Source organism: Gadus morhua, chromosome 1, assembly GCF_902167405.1.
Source record: "Gadus morhua chromosome 1, gadMor3.0, whole genome shotgun sequence".
Classification (NCBI taxonomy): Eukaryota; Metazoa; Chordata; class Actinopteri; order Gadiformes; family Gadidae; genus Gadus; species Gadus morhua.
The window spans coordinates 16,855,536-16,870,158 of record NC_044048.1 but is presented as its reverse complement, the minus strand read 5'-3'; the positions used below and the strand labels follow the sequence as shown (position 1 = coordinate 16,870,158).

General features: G+C 43.8%; 1 protein-coding gene across 3 annotated transcripts; it reads left to right on the top strand.

Moving 5' to 3' along the window:
• Positions 1–1,413: 1,413 nt before the first annotated feature.
• Positions 1,414–6,335, top strand: susd3 (sushi domain containing 3). 3 transcript variants are annotated; one of them, XM_030344726.1, is made up of 5 exons: positions 1,414–1,624; positions 4,443–4,634; positions 4,963–5,116; positions 5,221–5,397; positions 5,658–6,335. In XM_030344726.1, exons 1-5 carry the CDS (start codon positions 1,558–1,560, stop codon positions 6,034–6,036), a joined length of 969 nt encoding a protein of 322 aa, XP_030200586.1. In that variant the 5' UTR covers positions 1,414–1,557; the 3' UTR covers positions 6,037–6,335. The 3 variants fall into 3 exon arrangements, with proteins under 3 accessions (XP_030200586.1, XP_030200418.1, XP_030200500.1); XM_030344558.1 differs by having other exon boundaries at positions 1,432–1,624; positions 5,200–5,397; XM_030344640.1 differs by having other exon boundaries at positions 1,434–1,624; positions 5,215–5,397.
• Positions 6,336–14,623: the final 8,288 nt, after the last annotated feature.

The window sequence follows — 14,623 nt, the reverse complement described above, 5'->3', positions numbered from 1 at the left end:
AGGGCTCAGGCTCTGTACCGTTTCCCCCCCCCCCCCCCCAGAAATTATGCTACAACATTGTTGGGCTGCTGGATCTGAGATTAGCCAGACCCTACCTCTCTCCTCTCTCTCCTCACCTCTCTGTGTCTCTTCTGTCACGTCAGATTCACATAACCCGAAGGAGTTTCCCTTATTTAATTTATTTTACTTACCTCATCATCCACCCTGCCAAATTCAGAAGAAAATTTCAATCAGGCAGAAGAACCACAGAAGAAATACTTTAGTTTTATATTTATAGATAAAGTGACAAACATGGAGCAAATTCAAGCCAATCTCCGAACATTTCCCTCTCTTATGGCCTCCCTCCCCCCTCTGCATGGAGGGAGTACAACGGGGGGGGGGGCTGTCTAGGAGGGCAGCCACACAACCTGGAGGGCTACTGAGCACCAGAGAGACACACACACACTCATGTCTGGCGTCTCGCTGACATAATGGGACTCATTTGGTTTTTCACCAAGACTAGGGGCATAATGTGAGCACAGAATTCAGTACGGCCTCAACTCATCACAACAAGAGACACAGCAATCTGCGTCACTGCATTGAAATCTGCGTGAACAGCCATGACACCGACAAGTTCCTTGTATTAGCCCTGGCACAGGCATTCACCCTCTGCATAACGTTCAAAAAAGTGTCTTCATTGTGTGCCCACAAAGGACCACAGACAAAAGGAATGAAAGCATTACCTTCTATTAGTCTAACCATGGTATGGGTACATCTGTGGTCTGTCTCTCTCTGAATGACTGTTAGGAGACTTTAAATTCTCTGTAAAATGACCTTTTTGTCTTCTTCTACAAATACGTGTTGTATTGGGTGTTGTGTTCGAGATCATGTCTCGTGTCTGTGGGGTGTTGCCTTTTTTTGTGGTTCCTATCTCTGCTTCTCTTTTCTCCTCAATTGTGTTGGTAATACGTATGCATGAGTGGCCCAACCTGTGTACCAATGCATTTATGGGAACATGGCAACCTCAACCATAACAAATCCAGAGAGAGAGAGAGAGAGAGAGAGAGAGAGAGAGAGAGAGAGAGAGAGAGAGAGAGAGAGAGGAGAGAGAGAGGGAGAGAGAGAGAGAGAGAGAGAGAGAGAGAGAGAGAGAGAGAGAGGCCTATTGCATGTTGCACTTTCTGACAACAACGAAGTAAATTGAGAAAATCCTAATTCCTACGGTCCTACGGCTGCCCGATTATTCATAATGCATCCCATTGAATGCATATATACAATTCAGGATATATAGATATTGTTTTGTGTTGATTTATTTATTTGTTATATTATTGTTGTTTTAAAGCAAATGAAGAGAGAGATCGAGGGCGGGGAGAAAGCGTGCCAGCATGATAGAGACCGACATAAAGACAGAGATGGGGGGGGGGGGGGGGGGCGTGGCACATCTCCGTACACGAAATTTCGAGTTGGCGCAACACAGTCGCGGTTCAGGATCCCTTCCTGCTGACCCACTGGGCACCGAGGAGGCAAGGCTCTCGGTCGATGTGGACGGGTCGAAGAGCGGACTAGGGTTGTGTCAGTATGGCAGGGGCAACGTCGATAACATCTCTTGAGCCCGCGAATGACAGTCGTGCCAAAAACATTGGAGGTAAGAAAGTAGTAGTAGTAGTACGCTAGTGGTAGCTCTTAACCATTTACGAAAACTATAGTAGGTATGTAACACATTATAATACATTTCCCTAAACTGTTGCCACTATACCTGTCTAACGCGTTACTTACCCATCTCGTTCTGCTTAAAACCATATCTTTAAACATGGATTTTGTATTCATAAACATATTTATATTGAATCTAGGTGATCGACAGCCGTTTTCGTTTATTGTTTTTTAAATATTTGATTGCATGGTTTTCGTTCAAAAAATCGTTGGGACTTTTTTATCGTGTTTAAACTTAGCCAACGTTTTTAAACATGCTTAAATTGTGAACATTCATTTAGTAATATACCTTAATAGTCAAAACACACACACACACACACACACACACACACACACACACACACACACACACACACACACACACACACACACACACACACACACACACACACACACACACACACACACACTCCACCAGAATATGAAGATGAGGCTAATGTAATTCAAAGCAAATATAAAGTTCATATCTCTCTCTTTTTGTCCTCCACCATCCCTCTCTTCTTCCTTCCGTCGTTCTTTCTGTTTGTTTCCTCTTCCTACGAATGAACAACTGTCGTCATCATTATCACACACACACAAACACACAGCACACACACACACACACACACACACACACACACACACACACACACACACACACACACACACACAGACACACACACACACACACACACACACACACACACACACACACACACACACACACACACACACACACACACACACACACACTCATGAACTGATATTGACATCTTCTTAATAAGATCATATGCAGACTTATGTAGCCATACTCCATGCCATATGGAGCCTACTCATAATTGCATAATAATAAGAGCATCTTCACAAATAGCATTGTGCTGCATGATAACCAAATGCTGAATATTTCAACGATGTTTCCAAGAATTTGTCAAATGTCCTCATGCTTCTTTGATATCGTCAGCAGTTGGTGCTTGAGTGTCACACGGCGTGAAAGAGTTTGTCACTTTGTGTGCTGAGCCAGCTTCTTTGCGGGGTTCAGCCTGATAGCCGAGGAATTGCTGTCCCATCCTGCAGTGCATTAGGGCAGTTATTAGCCAGGTCATCCTAGCACAATTTTTTTTTAATCTCATAAATAAAGTATTAATAATATAAATATGCATATAGTGTAATCTCAGTGTAATGGTTCTACCGTTTTAAATGGACATTTAAAATGGAAAGGTTTTCGATATGCATTAATACTTGATATTGAATTTTTATGACCTACATCTCGCTTGACTTGACTCTTATAGTGGATCAGAGTTAGTTTTAACCTTATTAGTCAATCAATCATTGGGTTAGCTGTTAGAAGAAAAAAGAAGAATGCTTTATCAACCTGCAACCCTTTTATTGGACTTGTTCATCAGAAGGCATCATGGGATTTTCGGTTTGAGTTAATCCGCCATATAAAGGACTCAAGAGAGTTGTAGTAGCCTACTGGTAAAACTCTATACATACGTTAACCTAAACATAGCCTGGCTTCGCCCGCCTAAGTACGTCCGCTCAATTTGAATTTCCCGTCTGGGTCTGCGCTGCGGTATGTGTAGTGGGTTTTCTCTGTCCATATTTTCTGCGCCAAATCAGCGAACAGACGGACATCTTCACGCACAGTGTTTGGTTTGTTTCAGGGCTATTCAACCTCCTTAACAAGTGGGCCGAAAAGGAAAACCACTGGGGGTTCATGGGCCACACAGAGTAAAACTACGTGAATGAAATGCTACAAATAAAAGTAGTGTTAACTTAATATAGTACTACTACATGGAATAAACTTGTCAGACGCATTCCTTCCTTCTTCACTTTTAATCGTATCATTATAAAAGATTTTGTTCTCACATATTTTGGACACGTATTTAGAATTCAACAATGTTGTTTGAATCATCACAAAACAGAACTACTGCACATATGAGACATTTTGAGCCAGTTATTCTGTGAGAAAGATTGCACTGCCTTGTTTGCCTAGTTTGGCTCATCCTGAGACACTCATGCAGCTTCTCATAGGTCATGGAGCAAAGTGCCCTTGTTCTAATGTCATTCATATGAAAAGAAAAAGCTAGACTCACACATATCGGTCGAGCCAAACATTGTCAGAATAAGTGATGCCAGTTCCTGATTGTGGGGTACTGATACTGGCTAGTATCACCGGCTACAAACAAAAACCTGATTTGCATGCAACTATGTTTCTCCTTTATTTTATTTATTTTTTTTATGCTCTTGCGGGCCAGAAAAAAATTAAGAGGGGCCGCATTTGGCCCACGGGCCGCTAGTTGAATAGGCCTGGGCCTGCGCGCAACGTGATTCCCGGCCATACGTTAGCGATTGGTTATGGCAGATCCAGAGTGGCAAAGGGCAGATCCAATAGTTTTAAACTTCAACAGACACCCTCCTTCAGTGAGTTAACATTTGTCAATTGAGCAGGTCCAGACTCTCTGTGCAAATTAAATGAAGTACGGTAGGACAAGGCTAACCTAAACATCGGTCAATAAAAAAAGGGTATTCCCTAGTCTTGCATGGGGAATGCTGTTGAAGATTGAAACACAAAAATGTCTCACCATAATGATCAATACATTTCACTTTATTGACACAACCCGTCAGACAAAAAAAACTTTACTACCAACTAAATAACGAACAGTCCAATGCTCCTAACAATGGTGGGGGCCTTAGGATGTGACGTCACCCTGTACAAGGCCGATAGCAATGAAGGTGCGTAAGTTCACAAAGCGTTGTGTTTTCATTTGCAGCCCTCGCCCAGCAGTGCACCCCCAGGCCTCGGCCATCCCTGGGCACCCAGAGGGTCATCCAGGGCAACGGAACCAACGTGGGCACCGTCATCTCCTTGCAGTGCCCAGACCACACCAGGCTGATGGGCAGTAATGTGGTGTGTGAAATGAGCCCCAGCAGCCCCCAGTGGGTCGGGGAAACCTATTGTAGCCGTGAGTAAAACATGAGAATACAGGCTCAGGATTGAGCTCTCGTAATGCACACTGCACAGTGTCCGTAACGGTGACACATAGATCATGGAAGAGTTGATAAAGGACCATGTCTCTGTAAGAATAATAAACATTGGGCGTACCACATCATTGTTAATGATATGGTGGAAAGGTTTCAAACAAACACTAAGACATACACATGGATTACAATAAAATATTCATAACAAGATAGACACTAATGTGTGTGTGTGTGTGTGTGTGTGTGTGTGCAGTCATTTCACATGGATGAATTTTATCATGAAGCACATATGTGGGTTTTCTCTCTGTACAGCCATGTCTGCCTACGGGGAGTTTGGTTTCCGCGTTGCCGTGTGGGCGTCCATCGTGAGCTCCTGCGTCATTGTGGTGCTGACCATGGCCTTCATCATCTGCTGTCTGCATGCGCGCTTCAAGACGAAGACGAGGAAGAGAAGCCACCAAAAGAGGTGAAAATACTTGCTTTAACATCAGAAGCTTCGTCCGTCGTCATGGCCACCAAACTGAATCTGACCCCCCCACTAATGCTAAGTTTGATGCTTTGCGGCCACAGGGAGACAGAGGAGGAAGAGTGGCTTCGTAGGCAGTGTGAGGGGGGCAGGACTGGTTTCCCTCATCATCATCATGATCACAGCAGAAACAACAACAACAACAACAGCCGTCAGAAGGCAGCGGCGATGCTTTCAGGCGGCCGTGACGGTGCATTTGTTGACAACAAAGCACCATGCGGGTGAGATGGGCTCTAACCCTGATTGAAACACACACACAGACACGGAAGTAGCAGTTCATATGTAAATAACTAGAAAGAACACTTTTTTCACAATAAGATGCATCAAGCAGCGTTAGTCAAAAAGTAGTAGTGTAATGGAAGTGTGCTTCTTAGGGCCTCAGAAGAGGAATGACAATAACGGTAGCTATGCTATGCTGAACCTACTATTCTCAGTCAGACACAACCTGAGGCTCATCGTAACAATGTTTTTTCTATCACAGGTCTTGTCTCCTGCATCCCTACGCCGATCGTACCGTTCCATCTTCAACTCCCCTCCCTGGAATTGGCTACAGACAATCTCCCTTAACCCGGGACATGAGACTGGAGCAGGACGAGGCAGGCCCACATCCAAACTCCCATTATCTCCAGCGCAACTCACCTGCAACGAACGGGCCGCCCTGTCCGATGGGCCATGGAGAACAGGAGTCAGGTCCAGCGCAGAGCTCGGCTGCTTGCTTGGCCGGTGGCCGTGGTGCTGGCGTGGTGCGACAGCTTGGAGGGCAGGAGCACAGACTACCGCGAGTGGCCCCACACACCTCCCAGGAGCCCCAAGTTGTGAAACCAAAAAAAGAATGCTCCATACGGATTATATCTGTGTGAGCAGGACCCATATTTGATATAATGAAACAAAACAAACTGTAAATAGTTTTAGTGGTTGAGTAGGTGATGTTTTTCCTTACGTCAATGACTGAAGGAAACTAAAAGGCATAATTCAGTGTGAAAACAGTGAGTACCATTTCGGAGGCTGTGCCTTTGGTGAAATTGTATGGAGACACTGCCATCTGTCTGTGAGAGTGAGCCATTGCACTTTTAACGATGCCTTTCTTGTACATAATTCTGCAGGCCATTGTCATTATACTTGCGCAAGATTTCATTTAAATAAATACATTTTAAATGCATTACTGTTATTTTTCAAGGAAGTCAGACTAACTGCAGTGAGTTATTGATCTTACTGCTTTGAATTCATTAATTGGGACTCAGGTATGAATGAAGCGGAAAAAGCTAGTCTTAGCGGTATAAACCCCTTCTGCTCTGGTTAATCTATGGGATAGTCGTCACTATAAATAGCATGTAGGTCTATTCCCTTTTTTGTTGTTCGGCCAAGATAACCTCGTTCCCTCCCGGCCATTCTAATCTCACTAAGAATCGCCTGGGACGGGATGCCCCACGCAAGCTTTATTGGCAGGATAGAGGTCGAGACATTCGATAGAGATATCCTTTCATTGACGTTGGCTTTTTGAAAATTTTCTTCAAAACTGTTTACTGGCGTAAAGAGCTCATATGAGGCCGGAAATTGACTTCAAATAATGAACCTGTCAGCCCAGGGCCTAGACAAGACTGGCTTGTGGATCTAATGCCATCCTTTGCATGGCCGCAGGATGGCGGCGGCGAGAAGCAGGAATTTTAGCCAAGCTTTTTAACATTGAGCGTTTTAACGTAAAAGAGGCCAACAATTCATAACCGCATGGCATGGGAGGTTTTTGGAGGTTTGTTCACATTTGTTTTTTTAGGTAAACGGTTAAAGGAATTTACAGACCGTATTGGTCTCTCAGGGACATTGTTTTACTCGTAGGAGAAGCAGTACTTATTTTCAGGCATATTTTCACTTAATGTGTCAGTCTTGCGTTTGTCTTCTGTGCCGCTGTAATTGTCATCATCCTCGGCCAGACATTGATGATTACCGTGATCATCTTCTCCAGAGGGACGCCCAGTTCCTGTGTGGGCACCAGAGGATGGACACGGCACTGCTCGACAGATTGGTTCTGTAGCTCAACAGGATCCACCCCCAGATTCTGAACGACCATGAGGCACAAAGGGTGACCACCCACCTATAGCTAATTACTATAATGCAACAAAAAAAAAGAAAAAAAATCATTAATGTGCAGGAAGGGAGCGAGGCGTATTATTAAAGATTGCCTACGGGTGCGTACTGCGATTCGAACCCATAACTGTCTGTTCACCTGGGAGTCCATCCTACCCACTGCTATACTGACCAGTATCCTACTATCTTTATGTGTTTATTGAGGGTGAGGCTGTATCTGTGTGTTGCTGTAGTTCAGGAACCCAGCGGCGGCCACCAGGGGAAGGCTCTCTGGGTTGCTGGCGCACCTGCAGCAGGAGGGAGATGAGGCGTGTCTGGGGTTCTACCAAGCCCTCCAGCTCCACGCCGAGGACCTTTACTGCACTTTACCAAGCAGGGTCAGCCTCCGAGGTCATTGGGTCAAGACACTGGCTATGAGCACAGAGACTGTAGAAATCCTTTGTTTTGTCCCACGTCTCAGAATGATGTGGTGTATACACAGGTTTTTAACACCACATTATTTTGATAAAAACATTTGTTTATATATATATATATATATATATATATATATATATATATATATATATATATATATATATATATATATATATATATATATATATATATATTATGTGTAAAATAGTTATATAGAATAATCTATATAGATGTCACCATTTCACCAGTCTATTGCACACAGGTAGTAAGAAGTAAGTATATGGCTAAAAATGATGTATTGAAATATGTGCTGGAGCTTTTGTTGAACATGAACCGTGAGCTGCACATTTGTCTTTAAGAGCTGTTACAGTTCATGTTTTCATTACATTTATTTGAGGTGGTTTGTCCAAGAATTAAACTTTTTTTTATTGCTGACTGGCAGATATGAAATAGACCTAAGTTATTCATATATTATGCATATTCCAGCTTCACCTGTATTTACTCTGCAATGAAATCCTCAGGTTAAACTCTACCACACTGTGTGTTATCATGGGATGTCTGGCCTGCTTACTATCAGCTTCTCAGTGTATCAGGGGCAAATGTTTGGAGAAAGGCTTTGTCTCTGTTCTACAGGTTGTCATCTTCGTTGTTTGCTATTTACTCACTCCCCTGGCTTCTATATATTCTCTCTGTTCTAGAAATGGCAGAACCCAAGAAGACCAACACTTTGACAGTCCAAGAGAGATCTGTGCTAAACCACAGGGGTAAAACCCAATGAACAGTGCTGCCCTGATCCATAGTTCTGATACAGTTCTTATTGAGTATTCTAAAACTGTCTGTAGGTTGACCGCACTTTTAGGAGAAAATACAGCTGCATGACTGTAAAGAACATCTCTACAAAAATGGGTTCGTCCTTCAATAAGCTTTCGAAGCCTGATGCGCTTTTCATCCAATGGCACTGTCTGCTGAACCCTGTCACCTCTATTATCACACAATGTGTGCGCATCTCCCTGCATGTTAAAATGACATCACCGCATTGTCACATTACATCAAGAGCTCTGGCTTTGTAGGTCAGCTTAGCTCACGTTCAGCCGACAACCAAAACGTACAAAAACAGTCTCTTCTGTTCTGCATTCCTATGAACAGACACTGTTGCATCCAGTGGGTCGAAGGTGAATCCCTACGGACAAAATTGGGTCATCAACAGTGTCCGTGAGATGATACTGGAGATCTGGGATAATTAGAGAGCGGCACAACGATTGCTTTTTATATCCCCCAGAGATATTTTTACAACGAGTGACCATGTTTCACGATTTTGTTTTGTTTATAGATGTACTCTAAATATGATAAATATACGCTTTAGAAGGCACTTTATCCGTCCATTATATTCTGGCATCCTTTTTTTATTCCCATGTTTTTCTTGATTTGTATAACAACCTTTATCTTGATGCGTGCAACCACATTTATAACCCGATAGTAAAATACTGTATTCTATCTCCTTCGTCACTTCATATCCAAAAGTGCTGAATTGTATCTTAAATATTTCTCCACCACCTAACTTTGATCCTAGTATACTAACCTTCACACCTGTATCATCAAAATAGATGACATGGACATTGGTTTATCAAAGTCTGACTGTATTTCCTGTGTGCAGGGCCCTGGTTCTACCTGAGCTGCTTCTGCCTCACCGTGGGCCTCACAGCGCTCTATTATTATGGAGGTGAATCATACACACCGATAGAAAGGTGGCTCTGTGTTGAGCCTGCACTCTTCGCTCAATATAACTGAAGGTCTCTGTGACTCAGTGTATCTCCCGTAGGAAATCATAGTTTTGTTACACAAATAATTGTATGCTATATTTTGGCTATTTCTGTGAAGTTGTTTTCTTCTCCTGAATATAATTTTTTATTTCACAGGTTTTCTCAATTCCATTTTTTGTTTTGTTGTTTCCTCTCCGTGCCGGGGGCTTGAGTCTATTCAATGTCCTTCTCTCCCTGCTCTGTTACTCCCAGACGGTGATATCTGAAGAGGTTCTGGTCCGTTCCTCCATTGTTCTGTGGCAGGGCCGGGCAGCGCAGCAAAACAACGCTGTGATTTCCTTTGAGCCAAGGACAAATGGCAATCTACAACATGGATGAGTAAGCGTGAGATCAACAAGCTTCAGAATATTAAGCTCCCCTGTGCCTCTGCAAACTGAGCTTTAGGACGGTGCTGCTCAGCCTGTACATATTTGTCTACACACGGTCCATATCCAATCAAAGAATTTTGAGGCTAAAATGGAAAATAAAAAGCCTGACTTTGGCACATGACATTCCACAAATCACCGGAATACCGGTTTTCAATGTACATTGCCTGTTCGAAATGGATTAAGAAAGGAATGTGTGACCCACAAGCGCATTATTTGAGACTGAGGACAAATGGGTCGATCCCACTGAACCGTTGATGTTCCTAACCCGTAGGAATGAGCAGGTGGGTTCTGATGAGGCTCGCTATCTCTCAAAGGAGAAGAAAACAGCTGACTGAGTTGAGCTTTGCGGCGGCTCAGCTGTAAAGTAAGACAATTCTTTAGCCATACAGTTTGCTTGACAATTTGCCATTCAGTGGTGAACAGTGCAAAAACGATTTGTTCACCGGTCTACACAGCTTCAGGGCTCCACATTGCTGAGGTCATCATGTTGTTGAAAACCCGATAATGGCATTATCCTTAAATGTCTCTGAACTGCTGCTCACTGGATCCATGTGACCAAAATAGGCTCAGGTATATTTGGTACATTTTTAGTTTAGTATGGGAAAAGTATATTTCGTTGTTATAGACATGCATACACACACATATATATATATATATATATATATATATATATATATATATATATATATATATATATATATAAACAGCTGACAAAGAGAGAGAGAGAGAGAGAGAGAGAGAGAGAGGGAGAGAGAGAGAGGGAGAGAGAGAGAGGCGTCCATAAAATAAAACCTTTGATAATATTTATAGTTTTCTGCTACCAAAAATTAGATTATCCAGTTAGTTCATAACATCCATTAATAGTATAACCACTGCCTCCTGATGCCGTGGGTTAATATCCAGCCAGGCTGTTTGTGTGGTGTGGTTCTAGCCCTGGTCAGCCTGCTGATAGTTGTAGTGTTTTGCCTCTAGCAGCTAAATGGAGGGTACATTCACTAGATGGCAATGTTACTTAATTTGCATTTGCGTCTTTGCTAGGAGAGGTTAAGGAAAATCGTATCAGGTTTCTGCTTGGCTAAGCCTTATCTAAGCGTATCCATATTCATTAAAAGTGGAAGCCTTGCATAAGCATACTCATAAGGCACTTCAACAAAGGTTCTTTCAGCCTCAAGGATCAGAAATTACTTAAAAGGAAGGCTTCCCTGTTTCCGATTTACTCACAGCTAATTTGAGTTCTTGCAGGGTTGCTTTAGTTGCACATAAGTCTCGGGGAAGAGGCTGAGTTTGGATCCTCTCCCTGTGCTGTGTTCTCTGAGTGGGGGTCCACTATGTAGAGGCAACAAGAGTCTTTCTGCAGGGGTTGGAGGCAGGGGACGGAGGTGTCTGTGTGACAACGCACACCTCCATGTAAAGGAGAACGCTATTCTTAGTCCTACTTTCAAATATCTGAAACTTCTTTGAAGATAGGAATGTATTTGATAGAAGGATCCCATCCTCATCTCCTTCTGGGAGCCGAAGGAGATTCTGTGATAGAGATGTGTTATCTGCATGTGTCCATCCATCCATCAGAGGAGCCGTTTGTGTGTCATCAATCAAGAGCTTGGCCCGTCTGGCTGTTTCCACGGTTACTAGAGGTATCTGTGGGGGAGGAAGAGGATAGAAGTATGACATTAGGATTTTTCTTTTTCCGTTCCAAAGGGTCCTTTGTAAAAATGTGTTTGGATCATTTAATTTGAGGACATGTATTCTACCATATTCATCTACATTGATTCAAGGGAATCTGGAAGAATAACGGTCCTTGTTGCCCTTATTCACATCGCGTTTAACAATTGAAGTGTATGAAAGGGAGAGGGTGACACTAATTATTGAGGTTCCAGTGACAGTGCTGAAACACTGTCTAATTAAGGCGTCCGTTTTAACAAGCAGTTGTGTTTGGATGTGTACTTTGCTGCCTCCCTGACTCACCCACCGCTGGGGCAGAGTAACGCGCACGCAAACACACACGCACGCACGCACGCACGCACGGTTGATCTTTTCATTGGTGAGAGACTCTTGCTCACAAACACACACACGACTGAATGCTTGTGTAATTTAATGTTCGGGGGCTTGAGGTCTGTGGCTGGGAAGAGATATGCTGGTCAGGTAAACCTGTAGAAGTGGGTCAGGCAGTTTGAGCCGGGCAGCAGAGAGGCACGCCCTTCCCTGCATGCATGCGTCCCGTGGTCCCTTCAGACCTCAGGGATCAAACTGTCTGGAAAAGACTGATGACGTCCTGCTTTTCAGCTCGGCGAATATCATTAAATATTTAGCTTCCAGCCGTGTGTGTGTGTGCCGGCCCCTGGGTGTGTCTATTGTGGGTGTGTGTGTTATTGGTCTATGAGGTGTCAGCTCGTGTGTGTGTGTGTGTGTGTGTGTGTGTGTGTGTGTGTGTGTGTGTGTGTGTGTGTGTGTGTGTGTGTGTGTGTGTGTGTGTGTGTGTGTGTGTGTGTGTGTGTGTGTGTGTGTGTGTGTGTTTTTGTGTGCTTCTGTCTGGCCAGTCCAGGGGGGTAACTCAGGGGCAGAGCCAGACAGACAGCGAGCTCACGTGTGAGCCTGGCTGTTGTTATCACCTTTCCTGTTTATCCACTAGGAACAAATGGCCTGTTGTTCTTTTACCAGACCCCCCCTCCCACCCTCTCTGTCTCTCTCTGTCTCTCTCCCCCCATTCTCCCCATTCCAGCAGTGTTTTGAGGGACAAGGGCATTCTGGTAAATGCACGGCGTTTTGGACTGGGCGCCGGTTGTTTCCAGTGGAAGTTACCGGGAGAGAGGTCAGTGTGTTGGTAGGTCACGCAGTACAGAGATCATTTTGCTAAGGTCATTAGGCAGTAGGACATGGATTAACGCAACATGTTGTTGACCACAAGAGAGTCTATCGACTCAGGGAAATACAGAGAGACAATATTAAGGAAGAGAGAATAGTGAGAAACCGAAAGTCCGGAGTTGATATTCAGCCAAAATAACAAGCTCTTGTTTTGCTATAGTTGGTTGCTATAGTTGGGGCCGCTGAACTCAAACAGCTGTAACCAAAACATTGGCTACTGCTGAAAAACCCCAGGCATGGATTCATATCGGCCTCAATCATCAGACCTGGAGGGATTGCTTCAGGTCCCATCACACTTCAGACAAAACCAGAATGTCCGATGTCACACACACACACACACACACACATCCACACAAACACAAACCACACATGGTGATCCATCAGAGCCCATCTGTAAAGTCAGCCAGACAATCACAGCATACTGATTTGACTGCCAAATCAATGCCAAGAGATGTTTACTTGTCCTCAACTGAACCACAAATAGGCAGTAAAAAATGCTTGGCCAACCAGGGTGTGAAAATATTTTTAGAGTTCTTTGGCAAACACAAAATCCTAGTTTGCTTTTTAAATATGTCATTCTGTAGAAAAACCACCATGTTTAAAATGTACACAACATATCTACATGTCACTGACCTTTAGGTTACTGTTCGTTTATACAACATGGAGAACAAAACATTCTTTGGCAGTGTAACACTACAGCCCTGTGGTGTATTGCGATCAAAATAAACACAACTTATCTATGTCTGTGTGTGTCTGTGTGTGCGTGTGTGTGTGGGGGGGTGTATGCTTCTGTGAGCACGTGCTTGCACTCATGCATGCATGCAAGCATGCATGCGTGCATGAGTTTCCTTGCATGCTTGCGCTCGTATTAGTAGCAGAAGATTATCAAAGGTTTAAGGGTGTGAGGGCCGCTGCCTGTACACCTGGGTCACGCAGAGTCCGAGGGGAGGGTCGCAGGCTGGTATGTAGGCCATTCACAGCACGCACCGCCGGCTCCAATACACCGGAGTCTCCTTACCAGCAACAGAAGGCGGTTGCGGGGTCTGGTGGCATGGATCACACACTAGTGGAGGATAGGAAATGACGGTGGAGGTATGAAATACGGTGTGATAGGGATGAGGCAGAGGTGTGCTGCCTCTTGAGGGAAGGTGGGAGAGGTGGGGTTAAGGAAGGAAGGGAAGGTGCAAGTGAGAAATAGTAACTTTGTGGATATGGATGTGATATGGAAGTCATCGCTTTATTTAGGACTATATTTAGAATAGAAATAAACAATCATATAAAATACTGTCGCTCTTTATTACCACAAGGCTGAATTCATGAGTGATGCAGAGAAACGTACAAACGCTCCCATTACAGTGCATCAGTGGAATCGGAAATTTTCCCAGCACAGTCCATCGGAGAACACAAAATACATTTAACACAATCCTTAGTCCTGTGCTTGAGTCGAATGATTTATCTTATATCTGTAGGAATTGTTGACACATTACATTTTTTATTTATGTTACAAATACCTTTTAATATGATTGTGACAATAATCTTGTGCATATTCGGGCTGGCTACAGTTACGTTATACAGAGGATGCGGTTCATCTATCTACTCAAGTTAAAGGCCTGAATTGACAAACGTTTTACACAGTGACCCATCAACAAGTTTATAGATCTTGTGGCTGTCAGAGGAAAATGAATTGCCTTCTGACTTACATTAACCTTACTGCATCAATTGATTTCTGCTGACGTGTGTATTTAAACCTGTCTGTCAAAGGCAGACTTCCCGGAAATGCTTCTGTAAGTATAGGCGACATCCTTCCTCTCTGACCCCTCTTCACGCTGTGAGATATACGCAGGGTGAAGATGCACACACAGAACGTCTTCACTTCCCCACCAGTGCTGACGGAGGCACCA

Excerpts from the sequence above, each read along its gene's own strand:
- susd3 (XM_030344558.1), top strand. The coding sequence starts at position 1,558 with ATGGCAGGGGCAACGTCGATAACATCTCTTGAGCCCGCGAATGACAGT. Across the intron at positions 1,625-4,442 it reads TCGTGCCAAAAACATTGGAG|CCCTCGCCCAGCAGTGCACC; the intron begins GTAAGAAAGTAG and ends TTTCATTTGCAG. Across the intron at positions 5,117-5,199 it reads AAGAGAAGCCACCAAAAGAG|TTTGATGCTTTGCGGCCACA; the intron begins GTGAAAATACTT and ends ACTAATGCTAAG.